Source organism: Apteryx rowi, unplaced genomic scaffold (assembly GCF_003343035.1).
Source record: "Apteryx rowi isolate R43461 unplaced genomic scaffold, aptRow1 scaffold_689, whole genome shotgun sequence".
Classification (NCBI taxonomy): domain Eukaryota; kingdom Metazoa; phylum Chordata; class Aves; order Apterygiformes; family Apterygidae; genus Apteryx; species Apteryx rowi.
In genome coordinates, this window is record NW_020450970.1 from 268,920 (window position 1) to 291,181 (window position 22,262).

Below are 22,262 nucleotides of genomic sequence, written 5' to 3' on the forward strand. Positions count from 1 at the left end.
TTCAGTTCATAAGTCTTCTCAATAACTAAGTATGACTGAAAAAATTCTATGCACATTTTCAAATGTGTGAATTTGTAGCATCTCCACTGAAGTCAAGTATAGTGATGCTAGATTTGTACCAGCAAAGCTGCTCACAAAGTTTCACTATTATCTAAAGGATTACATCACTAGCAGGTCTCTAACATTTTCTGAGTAACAGCAAAATAGGCTTAGTATGTCATTAATTATTATTATATTTTCTTTAAAAAGGAACTTTTCATTAAAAATATACCTTTGTGGCTTGTTTCTCCTAATTTTCAAGATTTTAGTTTACATTGTCAGGATGCAGAGTGTACAGAACTTTTGTGTCTGCAAGTAGAATGTAGATGAAGATCTGAGCAATATCCTTTTAATAACATTTTGTTTTTTGGGTCAGTGGCATGATATAAATAACCCTGCCAGAGTGAGAGCCAATCACTCTAAAAATTTAAAGAAATTTCAGCTAGTAAAGTTCTCTCTACATCTCCCTGATAATCATTGTGGATTTAAGATACCATTGTCCAATTTAAAAAAACTTTTTCCCCATTTAGCTCTGGGAATGACTATGGAATGAAGACCTGATCTCTGCAATGATCTCTGTAAGGATCTATGCACAGACTTTCATTGAACAGAGTGAGGGCTCGTAAATATTCATGGTTCTGCCTTTATGAAGAGATTATTGTTGTGTCTAATTTGAAAAGTTTGTAAGCTAAAAACAGGACATGTTTTCTCCCCATCTCTTTTATTTCTAGCAAAAGAGATTGAGGCTAGCTCTGTAAAAGTACTTCAGTGCTGAAGTGCGCGTAACTGTCCTGAATTCAAACTTTAGATCATCAGAATATTTACTCAGCTGCTGTCAAGTCTGGATACAGGTGAAATCCATAAGTGCCTACAATTTTACTAGTTATATTCCCTGTGTGCTCAGTGTCTGCTTTTGGGCATCACAAGAACTACTGTCATGTTAGCTGAACAACAAGATGGCCAGAACATTGCTTGGAATTGCGGGTCTGTCTTCTCCCAGACTGGACTATAAAGACTATGTTCTTTCTTTTCTCACTGACAAATTTAGCAGGAAAAACTGAAAGAGTCTTGCTCCAAAGTATGCTCTGATGGTTAAATGGCTTACCAGAGAGTCCAGGCCAATGTGGGAACTGAAATCTTCCTTCTCTGGAGAATGTGATTTTATTCCCGAGAAATCAGTTCAAAGGAAAGACAGAAGGAAGAAGAAAGCGAAGGACAGCTTTCTTTAGCTGTGTTTGGAATGAAAGTAGTTGAATGTTCACATTGAAAAGGGTGATCAGGGATACAAATCCCAGTGGGAGTGAAGCAGGTCTCTTCATTCAGAGCAGAGTACCAAGACCAGGAGACAGTAACACAGCAAAACAGTCCTGTTGATGCTCTACACAGCTTCCACCCCAGGGTGCTGGTTTGCAGATTTCTCCCCAAGGTGCCCAGCCATGCTCTTTGCCTACCCTGCATGGAAAAGCCTCAGTTCCTAATTACCAACTGCAGTAAGGCTCTAACAGTTGGACACTGTACAGTGCAATACCTCTGTCCTTTTGTGGATTCAGTTCTAGATACTGAGCTGTTGAATGTCTTTAAAGTAAGGCTTCCAGGCTTGTCAACAACCAAACCTCCAGGCACCTACAGAATGTTACTGGTTTAATCCAAGGCGCATAAATAAGGATTTAATGGTCTTTAAGGCTGGACAGCAGCTAAGGAGAATGTTTTGAGAATATTGTTTTGAACCCTTCAGCTGGAGCCAGGTTGGACATAGCCACACTGTGGCTTTTTCTGAAACTCAACTTACTAGGACCTTGGAAGATGTTCCAGTGAGCAGGTTTATCTAGGACTAGCAGGACCAAACCTCCTAATTAGAACCCAGAAAAAGGCACAGGAGCTAGATAGTAGGCCAGAGTTGCGCTTTGATTTTTTTTTCCCCCTGTTTTTCTTATTATAATTTCTGCACTCCAGAAACAGATTTCATTTCTGGGCTCTGAGACAGAGGAGCCTTTGCTGATTTTAGTCTTCATAAGGCTGGATCTGCTGGCGCTAGCATTAATGCAGTGCCTTAGGAAGGACAGGAGACTTTCTTACTGTCTGTAAGATTTCCTGGTTCTGTCATTGTGGGGAAATATTGGCTCTAGTAGGTGCTCATTTCAGTATATTTACAACTCTGGAAAATATTATGTGTAATATATTATTATGTGTTCTGAAGTGTGTGTGTGTATTCACATACATTTTGTGTGTGTATGTGTGTATTTACATATATATTTATATATACATATATATAAATTTACCATATCATGTTATTGTCTGTACAAATCTACATAAAAGATCAACCCTTCTATTTGGATCATTCTTCAAAGAATCAACTACATTCGTAAGTGAATTCTGTAGAGTTTATCATCGTCCAAAACCAACTCAGCTGCTTCTGTAATTTCAATATTTTCTTTTAGTTGGAAGTAGGCACATAAATAACAATATCCACAATGATTTTGCACAGCTACAATCCCAGAACTATAGAATACCAAAGTTAAGAATTCAATAGTAATGGTAATTCAGCCATGCTGTACTAAAGCAGTATTTCCCACTGGGTTTTGTTGATGGGCAGGTGGCTCAATATTGCTGCGTAGTCTGCCTAAAAAGTAAATAAAGCAAGCTCATGGGATGTTCTGCACATTCAAATTAACACTGCTTGGGAAAGTTATTGTTTCCTTTTTCTAACTGTAATTATATTAACAGTAGAATTTTAACATCAGTCACGTTTATATACACTTTATATGGAATTCAGGCAAAGTCTTTGCGTTCCTTCCCACAGATTTTATACACAAAGTATGGTAACAGCATACAGTTATTATGGCTGATTTTGTCTAATAGCTTGCTGCCTCCAAAAAGGTTGCAACCATCATTCCATTTTTCTTTTCCCCTTCTCTTGCCCCCACCCCCCAGCTAAGAAACATTGCTTTTTTGCATGCCCTTATCCTGTTCCTTGTTGGGTGCTTTCCTAAGCTAATTCAAGCAACAGAAGACTTTCTTTTTCCTGGTTAGTAAGCTGAATTAGCTCAGCACAGCATCTGACAAAAGGGACTGTGTGGCAGTGAGCAATTAGATCGTCTTGAGCTGTCTCTCCCCTCATGTTTTCCAGTTCATCAGTGTGAATGAAGAATGCATAATGAAAGCTCAGAGCAAGAAGCTGCAAAAGCAGCTTTGAGCCCTATGGGTGCTGAGATGGAATAATTTGGAGGGTACGATAATTTTCGCTAGCTGCTAATAGCAGCAGGAGCCTTTCTGATAGGTGCTGATTCCTTAATCACCAAGGAATGATGGTCGTTTCCTCCATTATTCTTCCTTCCTCCTCATCCTCTTCCTCCTCATCCTCTTCCTCCACCCAATCCTCATGTCCTTCAACTGGGTTAGGGCAGTAGGACTAGCAGCTGCTCTAAAGTGCCTCTGTTGAGAATTTTTTTACTCGTGCTTGAACCAGCTTTAGAGATAGGCTGGAGTCTGCTCTGTGTGACACACTGTACATGCTTTTTTTCCTTTACTCAGAAATGTTTTCTGCAGCCTGTGAACAGAGAATAAGTAATTTTAAGCCATTAGTCATTAAAAACAACAACAGGCTGGAACAGTTTAGTAGTTAAACAGCAAATCTTTTAGGAATTGGCTGAGCAAGAGACTGTAGGTGTGATCACAGCTGCTGAGTGTTGTTGCAACTCATTTGTGCAAGAGGTGGAGACTTAATTAATTGAATTTGGTTTCTGAATAAAGTATCAAATCACAGAACAAGTATGTTCAGGCTAATGCAGTTCACATAACCAAACTTTCTTTTTTTTCAGAAGTTAGAATGTGATCTAATGACTGACCATAGATCCTGACTGTTTCCTTTGATAAAAATAACTGTGCCCTTAAAAAAAAAAAAAAAAAAAGTGCTAACCAATCAATAATGTGACGGAACATGAGCTTAAGACTAGATATTTGCCATAGCATCTGTCCCCTTGAGTAAGTAACAGATGGGACTTCAAGGAAACTCATGAACTTTATTCAGCATGTTTTTCCTTTGTTAGAATACTTGTCCGCAATGTGTTCAAACTGAGTTTCTATTTTTTGAGTCATTCAGATGGGAATAAATAAGTAGCAAGAAGTAAAGATGGTGGTTTGAAAAGCGTAAGAGCTGCGGTAGAAGTGGAGATAAATTCTTTGCTTTATCTCTGCACATACTGCTCTGATGCCCTCATGAGCTTTGATGTCACTGTCTGTTCCCTTGCAGATGAGTGGTGGTGAAGGAAATCAGTGTTATTGCATCATCAACAATTAAGAATTTGCTCACACTGTCACGTGCAAAGCAGTTTTAGGAATTTAAGGTGGTACCTTGCCTCCTGCTGCTTGTTACTACCCTCTTACTGGGCCTTGCTAACAGGCAGTGGGAGCAGTTGTAGTTTGCTTTAGTGCAGCAGCATCTGGCTTAGTTTGAGGCTTTGTTAATTGGCTGTAATGGCAATTGCTTGAAAGAGTAATTTTAATGCCCAAAGAAATGATCATTTCAAAAAATACTGATATATAAGAAAAAAAAAGACAACAGGACTTGTTATGCCTCTGATTGAATGTCTACCTCATAGTAATAACAAACATGCATACAAGAGCATGATTAATGAATTCTGTTTAGAGAGAAAGGACGTGGAGAAAACAAGCCCTTACTTCTAAAAGTTGGAATAGAATTCTTTAGATTTCTGTGAAATCCCAATTTAACTATTATTTACACAAAATGTCTGAAGTGCAGTCTCTGCAATGCAACTTGAGCATGAAACTGAAATATGACACTATTCCACCAAATTTTTAGAAATGCTATGTATAGTGATTTCATCATACTTTGAAAATTAAGAATGATTTTCCACAGGAAAAGGTCTCCTTTTGCTACAGGAAAGAAAAAATATGTATGTATATATGTTTTGCAGGAGCCTCGAAGTTATATCCAAGTGCACATTGTTTTTTACTGATGGAGTGTATGGAAAAATAATAGCATTCACATGTTTATGGAAGCTAGAGAACAGTAACTATCTTGGATTACAGAGGTAACATGCAGCAAGTTTTAAGTCAAATAAACTTGGAGGTTGCATTTAGTGCTTGGCATTTATATAAAGCAAGCTCAAGGTTGAATGCAGCATTCAAGTTCTAAAATGGATGTAGAATGGGTAAAAAAAACCCTGCAATTACTTCAGTGACGATCCATTCAGGTTAAGAATTTTCATCTTTGCTGTTGCCATAGCAATCTGTTCCCCTGTCACTACCACATTAAAAATCCATTCTGTAAAACTGTTGTTGCCAATATTGAACACATAACAGACAAAAACATTTTTTTAATAGCTTAGGTGTCTTATTTGCAACAAGAAGAAGACCTAGATCTTAGAGAGATGCATATGTACTTAAAAAAAAAAAAAATTAGCAGTTCTATAATACATTGTAGTAACACAACATTTTTGCTGCAGTATTGATGTCAGTATAAAACAGTTTGCAAATAATGTAACAATGCAGTGTCAGTTGAGCTCAAATAATTGAACTGTTCTGCTAAGACATAACAAGTCCATATGTTCCTGAATTAAGTATTTATTTGGGTAACATGCTGCAGTGAAAGGCTTTGGAAACTATGTGGCTATTTAACCTTTAGCTACTCATTGAGCCTGATTTTCTTCAGTGATTGACTTCAGCAGTTTTATCTGTACTAGTGTAATTCTGGAATGGGAGAAGAGTTATGTCCCCTAACAGTTTTACTTCTGGGATCTAATACTAAGTTGTTCATGTATCCAAACTCAACACTGAGTTTGTCCAAATAATGAATCGTAGGAACAGGTCCTTAAGCTTTTATTAGTACATCCAAATGAGAGTGGAAAAGAATTTATAATTCAAAGCAAGCATAGCAAGAGATGGTCTAACAAATATATTTACCCAAACTGAGTAAAATGTAAATGCCTTTCAGTTAAGTGGAGATACTATTCTATTCATTCAGGGCTGAAATGCAGAAGTTTACTAAACTCAGAAATGTGTTTAAGTCATGGATTTAAAAACTCAGGCATTGACTAAAAAAGTTGTAAGACAATAGACAATAGGAAACCAAATGTATGGCCCTTAATCTAGTCATTGACACTGTAAATCTGGTCTCTGTTTCTGCCCCAGCAGCCTTTTGTCCTCTAACCATCTCCAGCCTTCATCCTTTGAATTCCCATTCCCTCTCCATACTGTACTTCCTCTTTTCACTTTTTCTGTTTCCCCCTTGCCATTGTCCCTGCGCTCCTCTCGCTCTTGGTTCTCTTTGAAAGAGCCCTGCTGAAGGGACTATGTTGATTTAATGCAGAAGAAGCGTAGGAGAACAAAATACAGCAAATAGGTGTAGTGCTATTGGGTATTAATAGAATAATTCAGGGTGAGAGGTGTTTGAGTGTTTGGGGGGTTTTTTAAGTGCACTTGGCAACGTCTCCTAGATTTTTCCCTTTTCTTCTGGTTATACAAGAGGAACTGGGCTTTGTCTTTTAGTGCAACAGTGTCCTGTTTTGGGGGCTTTGGGATTTTTTTTTTTTTTTAATTATCATATTCTTCCTGAGTGAACTCTGCCCACTTATAAAGATTCTGTCATTTGCTTCTCCTCACCTGTTTGCAGTTCAAACTGTGACCCTTCAGAGCACACTGTTGGCTGACATTTACCCACAAACCGAGATTTGCAGGTCACCTGCTCAGTGGGCCTGCTGTGGTTGCTGTCCAAGAGCATCTGTGGCTTGCTCATGCAAAAAAGACTCCCGCAGCATGCCAACTAGATGTCTACTCTGCGTAGGTCACTGCAGATAGGAGATTGGAGGTGGTTTGTATTGCAGCCGTATGGGTTCATTAGCCATTAACTCCTACAAATGGGTGATGCAGGGGCTGAGATTTCCGTTCCAGTTGAGGCCTGGGGCTGGTGCTTGTGGTAAAAGGTAGCTAAGGGTCACAAGCTCCCAGATGCTTGCCCATAACAAGTGCTGCTTGACATAAAGTTTGGTGAATTAGGAAGTGGAAAATACGCCTGACAAATTTGTTTATATTTGAAAATTTTTCTCAGTATAAAGGTAGTAAATCTGGTTTAAATCCATAAAATCAAATCAAAAGAATTCTGAGGCAAACTGAAACTTGACTCAACTTTTTGCCGTCACTGCACATTTCACTAGAAAAGCCCAAGCAGAGTTAGAAAGAAGAGAGATTTGAAGTTATCTTTGACTTTTATGGTCCTTTTTTATTAAAATGCTTAGAGCTGTAAATGTAGTAATAAGAAACTCGTTTATCTTGACAAAAGTACTGCCATAAACTATTCAGCACTCATAAAATAACCTTTTAAATTATTGTTTCTGCTGGTATCGATAAATTCATACAAAGTGCTTAAAGGTCAGGCATTGCCAGAAAAATGTCTTTTCAGCTTGTTAATTAAAGGTTTATAAGAATGTGCACCAGCTTGCTCTTTGGACAAATAGGAAAAAAGGAAGGAGAAAAAAAAAAGCCCCACATGGATGAAAAGGATAGTGTGGAATTAGTGAGTGACACGTATTTGATCCATCAGGCTCACCATGGCAAGCCTGGACAGTTTGAGTGAAAATAGTTGGCACTGGTAACAAGGAAAAAGATTATTTCACTTTTTAGAGGAGAGGGATCTTGATTACTTTCCTCTTGGGGTCCATAGGCTTGAGTTGAGGACCTGACTAGAACTGAAGTATTAAGGTGAGCAGTGTTTGTCATGGTATAGTTTGAGCAGCTGGGAGTTTATCCAGTTCTCATCACCTGGCCTCTAACATGAGGTAAGGACATTTACTTTTTTGTTTGCCAAACAAGTGGCTTTGTCTGCTCTTCTATTTAGCAGTTAACCTGGAACAAAATAGTGTTCTGAAAAGCTGAAAATGTACCCAGAGCCAGATTGCCCAGCCATCAGTTCTAACTCTCCCACCTCAGTCATTCCACAGAGACTGTAACAGTGATTCCCTATTTTATGTGCTTTACCCACTTTGACCCATCATCATAGAGACATCCTGGTCTGATAATTAAAATCTGATCTAAAAATTAAGCCACTCAGATTTGACTTTGCATTAGCAGATGAGATGAGGTTTATCAATCATGTGGATGACACACTGGAGAAAGGAAGTCTGGCTTGCATTTCCACCTGTATAACAGTCTGGCTCTGACAACATTATTTTACCCCTGAACCTCAATTTTTTTCATCACTAAAATGGAGACAATAATACTGACCTAGGTGAAGTACCCTGAGATAAAACATGAAATGTGTTACAGGAAAGGTACAGAGTTTTCTGTCGTTGAATTCTGCTGATACAATAGCTTGAACTATTTATTGTCCAAGCTGAGAAAAATAATGAAACAATGTAAGTAGTGAAAAATAAAATAGATTCTCAAATATTTTTCTGTCTCAACATATTAGACTGCTATTGTTAATATGAGTTTAATATTTTGGATTTTTCCTCGACCATATGATTTTTATCCTGACATTGTTTCCTTGAATATTAAATAACAGATCTTTCCTATAAAAGACTTGTAAACAGTAGGCTGCATCTTTGTCACTGAAAATTTCATAACCTGAGAATGCCATAATTTGTTTTTGTTCTCTTGAGATAGCTGCAGTACTCCTAAATCAGGAAAATAAATCTGAAGAATTTTTTTGAGAATACAGGTGACAGAACTAATGATAGTTCATTTCTCTTATATCCTTAGACAATACATTCTGGCTTTGTTTTCAAGTGAAGCTAAGAGAACAGTATAGTTTTATGGTGTTTCTTGTTTCTTCTCTCATTCACATTCCTTTTGGCTCAATTGTTCTGTGTTTTTAAATATAACTGAGTTGGCACAATAACGCATGCATAGGCTGAGATGATCTCCTCTCTCACAGGATAGAAGCATTCTATTTTAGACAGATTTATTTTTTTGCTTGTGATTGATATTTGTAGTACAAGGAAAGAGATTTAGTACTCAAACACGTGGAGTTTTGTGCATCATACCAATTGATAACTCTATCTTATCTAACTTCTGAATAATTTGATTCTTATCTTTATAGTCAATTCCCAATCCATTCAATGACCGCACTTCTGATTTTAATATGTGGTATTCTGTTGGCCAGTCTGAAAATCCCTGCAAATCCAGTCATATCTGTAGGGATATGAATACTGTATCAGAATGTTTGTTTTCAAGGTCTGTGGTAGCATGTATAAAAATGATGAGAGATGCAGCCACACTTTAAGCACAACCTTCTGGAAGGAAGAACTTGTTTTAACTTGCCATAGAGGTCCCAGAGAAGTTGTGGGGCTCCTGGTGTTTCCAGGGAAAACTTGGGCACATTGCATTACAAATGAAATCTCATTCTATTTATAAAGAATGTGGGGATGGAGGGAAAACATGGATCATGTTGAGTGACAAATTTTCAGCTCTTCTAGCGTGGGTTTGGAAATTCGTTTTGGTGTTCACCTTAAAAGCAAAATAACTGGACTGAATTAATTTTAGTTCATGCTAGTATAAAATAGGAAGCTGTGATATGTTTGATGAGTCGTAATAGTAGAAGGTGACAGCGCAAGCTCTCCTTCTCTCCAGACCCTGCAGGAATTCATCACATCCTCCTTCCCAAGTTCTGAGACAGTGATATGGTAGAGGAGCAACAAAGTCATTCATTTGGATACTTTATAGGATCCTTCCCCATTCTTTTTATCCTGTGTTTCACTCCTAGACGGATAACTGCAGTGGAAGCACTCCCTTCTTTTCCCAGTTCTGCTGCCAAGACCTTCACTTGCACAGGAAGGTGTAACTGCTTGTCCTTGCCTCCATGGGTGACAGTGCTCCTTTTGTTCTTCTGCTGCTCAAGACAGTATTTGAATGGAGTGTGTTTTTCCATGAATAATCCAGGGTACTGATAATCCATGAGTACTCAGGAAAAATTGTCTGCATGTTTATAACTGCATAGGTCTCCTTTTTTAACTCAGCCAACTCCTACGCACATTTTAATCTTTCCTGAATACATAACATCACAAACCCAAATGTCTCCAGGAGGAGTGGTAGAGCTGAAAATATAAACTGTTAGGACAAGATTATTGGAGATATTCTGCATGAAGATGCGTAGTATTCTTATCAAACAGTATAGTTAAAATGAAGTAGGTTATTTTACCACTCTGTTGTTGCGGTCTGAGAAGAACATATCAGCACAAACCTGAAACAATTTTTCTTTGTTTGAACTCTGATTACATTATATTTAGTTTCCTCTTTATTTCACTTCCCAATTGGGGTGGTATTAACATACTCTATCTTACTGGCGGTGATCAGATATCTTTGTTTTGAGGGGAGATGGATGTAGAGAAATCCAACTGAACCTGTTCTTCTTCCCTTATTAGACGTTTCTATCAACCTGGTAAGTTTTTGTGGCCAGAGACTAAGGGTCTCTTGCTCTTACAGTGACAGTCGCCCACTTGCTTATATTGCTATGTCTTCCCAACATAATTAAGAAAGGTTAGATAAAAGTTACAAAACCTGTTTTAAGAATATTGGCCAGTTAACCGAAATATGAACTCTGTGTGGGGATGGTGTGTGCCTGAAAGAGGGCAAAGGGGAAAAGTTAGCAATGTCCTTCAGATCTAGGACCCAATCTTAGCTATGTAAGTTAACAGTTCCTTTTAGTGTGGAAAATAAGTAAAAGTTTTTTACGACCTCTCCAATCCAATATTATCAGTGTCTATGGGTGAAGCTTGTAAAAAAGATGTGCGCTTCAGACCATCTACAATAGAACTCATTTACATAGATGTATAGATATTTTTATCACTATAGATACATGAGAAGTGAGCAAAGGAGTGGCACTGCCTAGGTATTTTTAGGGGGAAAAAGCTTGTGTGTACTTGATTCTGTATCACAAAACCATGTTTTGCTCACCACTCTGTATCCAACTTCATTCACAAGGCATAAAGATAATACTGGGTTAAAAGTATCACTTCACTATCTACAAAGTAAACTTTATGTAGTCTACAACACAGTATTTGCTTATAGAAGGAGCTAGGTCAAATCTCTTAGATAAGATTCGAATAAAATTGTTATACAACTAAGAGAAGGGTGAGTAGAGAAAATAAACATGAATTGTAATAGTTGCTCTGTTGGACCACATGGATGCCATCTTAGCTGAATGTTATGTTATGGTATGCTATAGTAGATTTATAAGTAGCTTTCAGTTTTAATAATTCAGTATTTACTATTCACTAAGACACAGTGAACGTTCCTTATGACCCTGGCTACCATGAAATGCATCATTCTACCAATGCAGATTTTGAAGTTTCACTGTGACATGTTACACCTTTCTTCAGATCTCTTCTGAAAACAAGCTAGTGCCTACACAACTTTCAGCCATGGCAGCACACTTGTATTTTCCATGTATACCAAAAAAACTAAACAATGATGAGGCATGCCCTTTGTGCTCAGACTCACAAAATGCTCTAAGGAGACAATAGACTTTAATTAATGGTACTTTGAAGGGGAGGTTAATGAGAAGGAAGACTTTTCTTGCTCTTAAGACAGGGGAGAGAGAGCTTCAAATGGACTGACTTATTACTCTCTTCTGTTATGAGTTGGGGGACAAGGCAAACAAAACAGCTGAAAGGGAACTGCTGGGCAGAGTCTGTCTGGGACAGCTTTGCAAGTGTTTCAAATTGTGTTCAACTGTTTTCTTCCAACAGACTTTGGGAACTATCACTGCAGTGCCCATTAAAGTTCCTCAGGTCAGCTCCTTGCAGAGGTTGGCAGGACAAGGACCAGCAGTGCTACCTCAGGTACAAATACAGTTTCAAAATTTGTTTTTTCATTTATGTGTATTCTGTTCTGTTCCTGTCTGGTGCCCAGGCCTGTGTAGTTCAGCACACTTATTTGGCTGAATAAAGCCTAAATTATTTGATGCTGTATATTACCATGCAGTCTACCTTCGGTGGAAGTTGAACATCAGAGTTATGAAAAATCTGTGGAAAAGAAGAAAAATCAGTTTTCTTTTGAGAGCATACAATGAAAAGCCATAAAAAAACCCCTTTTGGGTTCATTGTGAAAGAAGAAAATGAAGTGTAAATATATGCTTTTTATAAGATGCATCACAAATCACTGATGTGATTCTGTAGTTCTGTAATTAAAGAAGAGGTGTAAGTATCAACCTTTCTGGTCAAGATTTAGACTCATACATTCTCTTACCAACTTACTTGCTTTTTCCCCGTCTATCCCAGTATAAGGTTTTGGTCCAGCGAATTGAAGTGATATGAAATGATGCCAGACTGATGCAAGATTGGCTGGGTAGGAGTGAAAATGTAAGGAGATTTACACTCACCGAATTTTTTAAAACCTTTTTATCTTTTTTTTTTTTTTTTTTTTGACCATCAGGCAAAAGTTTCCTACCAATATACTTTGTTCCCCATTTCTACCCTCTTTCCCCAAATTTTTGGATGTCATTTTCAACACATTTTTTTTTGTGGGTTTTAGTATTTTATGGTTTTCTTCCAAGACTTAGACTCATGATTATCAAGTGTAAATGTATTTCTTCCTGTGTGACCATTAGAAATCTATTTCTTATATGTCATAAGTGAGTCAGGTAAAACTGACATTCCCAAGGTACAGTGACACGCCAGGGGTGATCTGTGAGGCCAGTGTAAGTCAGCTGCAGTACCAAATCACTGAGAAAGCTCTTTTTTGTAAAAACTGTAGGCGCGTGTATAGTCATCTCTGGCAAATTTTGAGAGTTGGTAGGAATCTGTGGCCCAGGAAAATTGGAAACTTAAGATGGAAGTATAAAAGTGCCGGGAGTCAATACAAAGGTATTATTGGAAATAACATGTCTTCTGACTTGTCCCTCATAGCTTTGAAAAAGCAAACACCAAATCCAAAGTGATTTTTTTCACTCAATTTGGAAATTAAGGGAATTTTAGTATCTTCCAGGGGGAGCTGGAAAACATGCATGACTGAGCCCTGTCATAGTCCATGTCCTCTCACCTGTTGTGTATCTGTCCTGTTACAGAGGAGGCTGGGTACTAACCTCCTCTTATCCTTACTGGGTGACAGGCATGGCCTCCTGTACCTGGCTCTGAATTAGGTGGTGTAATCCTACTATTCTAGGACTGACTTTCTAAGAGGCAGCTTTGCAACTGTCTCCCAAACATATTAGCAAGCAGCACCCAACTGAGTTTGGCATCTGCTAAAACCTTATTCTGCAGCAAATTAAAAGGACAGCTTTTTCAAAACAAAGCATTATTCATTGCTCCTCTATCAAGAAGTACCTAGCCTATCACACAAAACATTAAAGCAATACAAGGTTCATATTCATGCATGTTTGCTATAGTTGAACCTTGTTCTGCAAGCTATTGCACCTTCCCCTGATCTCCATCTCTGCTAAGTCTACCTTTAATAGAATAGAGCACTAATAGCAATGAAATCATAGCAGCAAAGGCTTCAATAAGCCTACCAGCATGCCTGCCTACTTACTCAAGCAGCTAAGTTTAGCTGAAGTTTGTGCTAGTGCGGTGGCAGGTACCCTGGTAGTCACCTAAGATAACAGTATTGAAGCTGCCTTAATCATGTCTGCATGTGCTGCTGCCTGCTTCTTGTCTATAGGATAGAGGAAGGCCTGGATGGATCCCTTCTAGGATCCCTATCACGTTAGGAGCCTGGTTGTCTCTGAGTCACCCTCTGGAAGTGCCTTCTCCCTTAGCTAGAGAAGATTGCACTCCTGTTTCAGGTGCATGTAGATGGGTGGGATCAATCCAGGTCAGTGTCTCTGCGTTCTTGACAGCACACTGATTGCTACCCGTTCTTTCTCCATTTGGCCAGTCCCATGTCTTTGGGGTTGCAGCCTCCCCTTTAATTTTCAATGTAGGCACGAGAAGAAGAAACCTCACCAGGCTGAAGAGGAATAGGGAACTCCTCCATTTAAGGGCCCCTCATCACATCTGAAAGAGCTTTATTATTCTCATGTTTGCACTTCTCCTCACCTAGATAGGCTCTTTTGATTTCTGTCTATGCAGCCAAGCAGGAAAATACCACACAAGTAAACTGAGGCACTTGCAATATCTATGTAAAATAATACATTCAGCTTTCTCATTTTCCACACTTGTACAGATACTTGTCATTTGTTTTGTTCATTTGAATGGGTTTATGATACAACCCCCTGGGAGCTCTTCCATATGGGGAATGAAGATTCAGAGTCTGCATGTTCACAAATGGCAGCAAAATTCCATCACTTAGTGCAGAACTGCTATTAAATGGAGAGCAAACAAACATTAATTACAAGTTCATTGCACAATACAAACAATATTTCCTTAGGCATTCATTATTGCCAAAACAAGCCTCTTTGGCAGAACTTTTTTCTCTTTTTCTCTTTTTTGTTTTTTCCAGAATATGAAGTTATTTTTGTTTTCATCAAATAAGTAAAAAGTTCTGCTATGGGCTGTGATGTTTAGGATTTTAATTTCAGATAGTCTTTTTCTTCTTACTCTCCACTCTGAAAAGGAAATCTTGGAGGTCCTTCCCTCAAATGCTTGGATGATGCGTGTTCTTGAGCTGTTTCTCTGCTTTATAGCATCCATCAAATATGGGGGGGCGGGGGCTTATGTCAGGTTGGAGTTCTAAATTCTTGCTGCAGTGCAGACAGTCTGTTTATTTTACACTGGTTTACATAAAGATTAAAGTCGTGCTGTAGCCACCTGAAAACAAGTGAAAAAAATCTTAGTTTCTGTTTGTTCAAAAGACATTTTAAATGAAACAGTAAAGATGCTAAAATAAACCTGCCATTTTCTTGTCAATAATTTGGGCCCAATCCAATTTCTGCTCAAATTAATGGAGAGACTATGATGATTTGAATAGCAGTTAAATCAGATTATAATGATATTTCCCTGACCTATTTTTCCAGTCTTGGTTGAAGGCAGGGCTTCGGATTGCTTTAGAGCAGAGAGTTGACTAGCAGAATCCTATGATGGAACTATCATGCAGATTAGTGGTGGAGAGAAACAGGTACATACAAATGCTTTAAATAAAATGTGCATGTTTCTCCATAGACTCTAGTCAGTTCCTCTGTCAAATGCTGCTTATTTTTATCTTCCGTAGTGATTTTAATGTGCATAATTCAGGAGGGTCTGAACTGAATCACTAAACTATAGCCTGCTTTGGGAAAGGGACTGTTTTGTTGCTACATGTTTATTCATCACTGGGCACAGTGTGAGCCCAGTCAGAAACTATGGTCTTTTGATGTTCCCAAAACTTAAGCACACATTCTCATTTATAAAATTTCTTCCCGTAGTTTTCATTAACACAGTTCCACTGGTGGCTGGTACTTATCTTTACATGTGTACCAAAACCAGCCATTATTCCAGCCTCCCCAGTGATAGCACTCTTGGAAGACTTCTTGAGAGAAAAATGACTTCTGTAGTCAGAACGCAAGTTGTGTGATGCCGCTGTGTACTGTAGGAGAAATGTTTTAACAGACTGGTCTGCGGCAAAGCCTCTGTTTGCACTGTAAGTCTAAAAAAAATCATTCTTTTTAAGTGTAATGTGTGAAGACTGTGCATAGACATTAGAAAGTGGGAAACATATTATTAAATGCAAGTCAGCTTTTATTGAAACTGGAAAAGAAGCTAGCAGATATGCATGTTTATATAAAAAGTTAAACCAAGTTGTGCAATGGGGAGACAGGACTGCTTTATTGCTTGTTTGAGTATGGAATAATTGAATTGAGTAAAGTCATTATTACAACATCAGAGGAGAAAAGGACTATAATCCCCTAAGGGATGTCATGCACCTTTCTGGTACATAACCTCTCCACTTCCAGGGGTATATGTTGGAATGCTGGTGGAGGAGAGGTGTAATCTAATTCAAGGTAGCTTAATCAGCATGGCATATAACCAAGCTAAGGGTTTTGCAACAGTATTTAATATTCATTGACTGTATGCATACAGAAAACAGAGAAATAAATTGCTTTTTCAAAATAAAGGTTTTCAGAGGCCTGACTGAAAATGTAGCCCTTAGTAAATTTAGTTGTTAATCAGTTTTATTCTATACAAGTTTTTATACTGTGCTTGTCACCATATTTGGAGCACCTTACAGTAATGTATTAAGCAATAAGATTAACATCTGTTGTAAGCTATTTCTTCTCTCATCCTTTCGCCATGGGAAGAAGCATGAGCAACTGGGAGTTCTGGTTAGGGTTTCTTTTTATCAGTTTGCTTATTTTTAGTAGGCATGTTGCTATTAATTACATGCCGCTATATATTTCTTTCAGAGAAGCAAAACATAGAAAATGTTTGTTGTAGGAAGTGATGCGGCATGTGTCCTTAATTTTTAGGGAAGGTATTTGATTGTCATATTTGATCGTCAGCCTTTTTGTAGAGACTCCATGCACCACCTTGGCCTTTCATCATGGGACTTCACTGGGAGAGCTTTGAAGTTTGGGATGAAGACACAGCACTTTATTTGAAAGTCTGTGGGAATCTGAGTTACTCACTAATGAATAGGTTTGATAGGTAGCCTGCGTTGCTGAGAGGCACAGAACATGTGTTTGTTGGATCATCCAGAGTGCTCCATGCTAGGTATTTTGCACTGCTGTCAGGCAGCCGCAGTGGAAGAAGGTATGATGGAGTAATAAGAACTGTTACTTGTGGACAGTGCTATGCCAGAGGTTGGCAATGATAAGAAATCCAGTCTTCTACTGTATGGACGAAGATGAATGTGTGATGTATCCAAGGGACCTGCACCCAGGTGCAAATTTTCCAAACTACCTTCCTCTGTCACATCTGCCCTTCTGAGTTTAAGTGTCAGTTATCTTTTCCTCATCTGAGAACTGACTGATTGGAGTAATATAGAAGAGTCAAGGAGGTGTCATGAGAGAAGTAAAACCGGCTGTTACTGATGCTTGTGTCGCTCGTGTCTCATTACTGTCATGTGCATTTTGAAAAAGACCTGAAAAGACAAATCTCCATGAGAATCTGAAAGTGAGGGGTCTAAAATATCCATACAACCCATAGTGAAGACTCGAGCCATTTTAACACCTGACATTGTATCTCTACCCCAGGTAAAATGTTTCATCTCCTGTTTCTCCATGTTGAATGCTGCTTTGCAAAGTACCAAGAAGATGAGAAGTAATGTCCCCTTCTCTCTACTGACACCATTTGCATCCATGCAAATGTTGTGGCTTTAGATCCATATCTGACCTGGATCTGGACTGCGCTGGGTCTCTGAGCCTTAAATGTCAGCTGTATAAGCTTGCGGTCAGCTTCTAGCTGAACAACAGGCTGATATAGAAAAGTTTCCTCAGACTGCGGTACTTCACTCAAGGTTTGGAGGAATTCACTGCACTACGTCATGTCCCTAAAATGTTAGTTTTCATTTCTTAATATCTCAGCTTTTTGTGTGTTTTCATCTAGCTCAGGCTGTCTGCAAACAAAAATGATTTTTGTCATTTTGGATACTCATAACACAGTAGCTAAGACTAGTGATGGTTCATACAGTCTCAGCTCCTTAACCCCAAGTAGAGTTATTTTGTGTTTTAACTTTTTTTGGTTTTGGCTAGTAAATGAATTCAGGATGGTCAAATCATTAGTATGTGCCATTATTGTTGTCTAAAATCAGGAAAAACTCTTGAAGTGATGGTCAATACAAGACAATCATATCCATGGGCTTTAACATGACACCAGAGACTAGGCCCAGTGAACACACAGCTGCATAACCTGATCCAGAGCTCACCTGTAAAAGTGTAAGGATAGAAGGAAAGCAGACAGATGTTCACACTTTTGTGTCTAAAGGCTTCATGGACACTTTATATTTAAATTCAAGTAAGTTAATCATAGATGAGTATCTGAGAGAGAAGCAAAGTGACTTGTAGTAAAAAGAGTAAAAATAGAAGTAAAGAGAATAAAAATAGAAGTAAGTTATTGACTGGTGTGTATAATCACAGTCAGGCTTTTATATTTCTGTTGTAATCCTAAACAATATGGATTAAATTTTGTTCTCAGAGGCACATAGACAACTGCATATTCAAGGACAGAATCATTGTGTAGAAAGAAAAAAAGCAGGAATCCTTGTCAGCTTCAACCCTAACTTGTTATTATTTGGAATAATATTGATTTTAGTTTGCTGGTTTAATGGTAGTTTTCCCCTTTGTAAATGGAAAAGAGCCACTTAATGAATCATTAAGTCAATAATGGCAATGCCAAACCAGAAAATGCAGGTAGTACAAGTGGGGGGAAAATGAACATTTCATTAGCAAAAATCGGTCAAGTTCCTGTGAACGTACAGTTCTGTGTTCAAAAGACTGATAACATTTTTAATAAAGAGCTCCCACCTGACTGCATTATACCAGCAACAACAAAAAGCAGAGCTGGCAAATTTCAACATGAATATCTCTCTCAGCAAAACTTCCATTTCTGTGGTATCTAGCAAGGCTGAAGGGACTCCTGGAGGAGAAAATTAAATGAAATAGCGCTGTCTTAAAAATTGCACAGGGGTTATATTATCTGTATGTCATCTTTTCACTAAAGAAGGCTATCCGTGACTAACAAATTGAAATACCAAAATATAATAGGTGTATAGTCCAGTGGAAAACATTCAATCTACTTCACATAATTTGAATATATGTGAAAATATCACAGAGTGATTCTTGGGTTTATACTTTGCGTGGCATGTTAAATGAGAGACTCAGGTTCATTTCAGGGTACTGACTACAATTCTGGCCATATTGAAGTCTATTAAAATTTACTGTTGGTTTCAGTCAGATTAAGATTTCTTCCCTGGTTCTCACTGACCAGACTGACAATGATTGGAGATGTGGGCCAGAGAACTTGCTTGCTGTTTGCCCTGCCTTTCCTGCCATTCTTGTGTGGTTTTCCTAACTAATATATCAGGGACACTGGTAGATGCTAAGGAGAGATCTAGTGCAGGGATACAGGATTCAATAAACTGAGTCAGCTTGTGTGGGTTGTCTCATGATACACACAGAGTAACTTCATCTTTGTGTAGCCCTATCAGAGGAAAGGAAGGGAAGTGTATGTGAATCAATAGTCACATATGTTTTTAAATCTTCCCTATGTGTCAAGAAAATAAACTGTGTTTATTTTGACTGTGATCTCAGACCAAGCTGAAGATGATGGGAGCTTATCAGGAGAGGAACCAAAAATCAAGTGTGCTGGCAACACCAGTAGTCAGAGCTTTGGGCAACCAGGATTTTAGGGTGTGTCACTGTTGTAAACTTGTGAAGAACCTTTTCTTTTGCATAATTTTTATTGATAAAAAAGGAGAGAGAGAGAGAGAGTCAATGCTCAGCTGGCATAAATAGACACAGCTTTAGTGAAGTCACTGTGCATCTGTTCATTCTGGTGAAGGATATAATTACCCCATATTGCACTCATTTTATCAGCCATTGCTAATGTTTTCTGTGTGATCCTCTAAAGCTTTTCAAGAATGAAAGCTCTGTCTGCTGCTCCCAGCACTTTGCCTCTGTGACATATGAATTGTGCCAAATCCATTCTGAGTTTTTGTTTTTAAGCTCTGAGTACAAGGGTGAAGTGAAAATAAAGTGTGAATAATGGTCTTTCTCTCAAAGGCAATGTGATACTGCGTTGAGCTGAAAAATTTACTCTAATACAGATCGGCCCTGCCAGTAGGAATGGCTGATTGATGCTGAGCCCCATCCAGCTGATATCTGATATTGGGGAGGGGGAGGGCTTTTCAGTGCTGCTGACAAAGCTATAACAAGATCCAGGGACTGGAAGCTCAAGTTAGGCAAATTCAACCTTGCAACAAAATGCCAGTCATGAGGCTAATGGGATATTAAAACAGCTTTTTGGGGCTGATGATGAATTCATCATTAAGAAATCTTTAGCATTTTCTTTTAAAAGCAGTCTTCAGTTTCTGGGAGAAATTCTGTGGCCAGTTTGTGAGCTGGAGGATCATGATGATCCCTTTTGGTTTTGTAACTGGAGTACACTTGTTAACTTCTCTTCTTCAGTGGGCCGTAAGGAGAACATCAGGATTTCTTTTTACCAGAATTGCCCTTAACAATTCTCATAGCACCTGCAGATCTGCACTGAGATAACTATTCTAATTAAATCCTTTCCTTTAAGACTACATATGATTGCCCACAGGGAGGGAAGGGATTTTGTGCTTTCCTTTCCTTCTCCTTGTTTTCCCCCATACTTGTTTGTGTTGGATCTTGAGATTGTAAGGGTTTTTCTTTTTTACCTTTTTCTTCACTACAGCATGGGTGTAGCTCGTGTGGTGGGTTGTAGCTCTGGAAACAGATTGCCCAGGATCATGAGAGCCTGCGTGGTGACGCATATCAGGCTCTCCCATCTCTGCCACTCAACAGTTCATTCACCGCTGTGGTATTCAACAATTTGTGCTCTTGAGAGCTGGAATGATGTTTCAGTATAATGGAAGCCTTTGGGCTTCATATAGGGACATCTGGATGGAGCTTAATGATATGGGATATACCAGAAATCATATTAGTCACAGGAGCTGACTCCCTTCTGATCTCAGACTCTTTAAAATATATGAAATTAGAGGTTGCTGAACAAAAGAGCACTCTGCACATCTCACAGGATCAGGCTCCCTGTTATTTCCCTGTCTGAAAAGCAGACAGTCACCTAGTGAATTCTCAAATCTGGAAATATTTTCTTGAACAGTGTGCTCACCTGCAGGCTATTTGAAAAGTACCATAGGTGTCTGAATATTGCCACCTAAAATTAAATGTTTCTGTTATTGTGGTTATTGAGCAAATTCAAGAACATGGGTTTGTGAAATCATTATATTCAAGAAGAAGCTATCTCTTCTCCCACACTTACAGCCCTGGTAGTATCACGTTCTGTTTTGACAGCTGTCACAAATTAAATGAAAGATATTTGGGGAGAGGAAGGTTGAGCTACAGAGAATTGTTATTTGCAGTGCTCTCAAACAGTTGCAGCTCTCTCTTTGTAACATACATGCTGCTGTTGCTCTTTCTCCTTCCTTCTCCTTTTCTCAACTTCTGCACCTTTTATTTTTGTGTCTCTTGTAACGGTGCCTGGTGCCCTCTAGTTCATGCTACTTTCTGTAGGAAAGGTCTTTGATGCCTTGCACATAATACATAGTCCATGCCCAGCCCTTGTTTTTCTCTGGTTGCTTTTCGGTGGTTGTCACCTTCAGACTGGTGTCATCGTTCTCCCTTCCACCCCAAAACTGAGGCTACAGTTTTGTAGTGAAGAAAAGGAATTTATGCCAGCTCTTTCCCTCATATTTCTTCCTAATTGACACTGTTTATTCTCACAGATTGCTGTAGCAGTTTGGTTTATAATGTGAACTCTATTAAAGGTCTTTCACTTATTTGTTTATTAAGTGCTTTAACTTAGCATTTAGGTTCAAGAGGGGAAGCTTCATAGGTGCTGGAGCACTGTAAAGGGAGAAGAGTTTTTATGCTTGTTTTCTTTTTCAGATTCACACCTGGGGGCTGTTGAAATAAACATTATTTTAATTTTAACTTATTTTAACTTTAACTCAAGCACCTAAAATTTGTTTGTAGTCAGTCCTTTTTATATTTCTATAAATGCAAATATATAAATATGCTTTCTCAGCATTACATGAACTTGTCAGGAAATTTGCAGAGGTTAGAACTATGAAGTCTGCTATACCTCCATTTCATCACAAGGTGGCAGAAAATGCCCAGCATAAGTTCTGGTGCTGTAACCGTTTGATGAGCCATATCGAATAGTGCAATATACAGTGCTTTATAGAGAATACATTACTTTGGAAAAAATAAGTCCATTTCATTGTCTGTGTAATAAGAACTTATTTTATGTCAAAGTAATATTCATTCATACACAATTTGCAGAATGTGCATAATTATATAGAGGGCATATATATGCATTATTATATAGAGAATTCATTGAAGGATTACACCTGGCATCAATATATATGTAATAGTGTAGAAAAGATGACTATATAGTTAAAATATATTTAGACATTGAATTTTAATTAGACCTTGGATTAAATGTAGAAATGTCATTAAGAATGACATAAATAGTAGATCCTGGTAGACTACCTGACAGTGTTTTGACTAGAAAGAAACTACAAAAATTTTGCCAGATTTTTTTTTTTTTAAGATCTCAGTGACACTTGTATTGAATCTTGAATCTGAACTGCTCTTTATTCTCTCTCTCCCTCTCTCTCCCTCTCTCTCCCTCTCTCTCCCTCTCTCTCCCTCTCTC

General features: G+C 38.3%; 1 protein-coding gene across 1 annotated transcript in view; it reads left to right on the forward strand.

Annotated features, from left to right (window-relative positions):
• The window catches only part of PHF21B (PHD finger protein 21B), a 160,763-nt gene that overhangs the window by 107,781 nt on the left and 30,720 nt on the right, over positions 1–22,262 (forward strand). Inside the window, exon 4 of the mRNA XM_026086236.1 lies at positions 11,742–11,834. Within this exon, the coding sequence (XP_025942021.1) occupies positions 11,742–11,834 (93 nt within the window). The remainder of the gene's footprint in view (positions 1–11,741; positions 11,835–22,262) is intronic.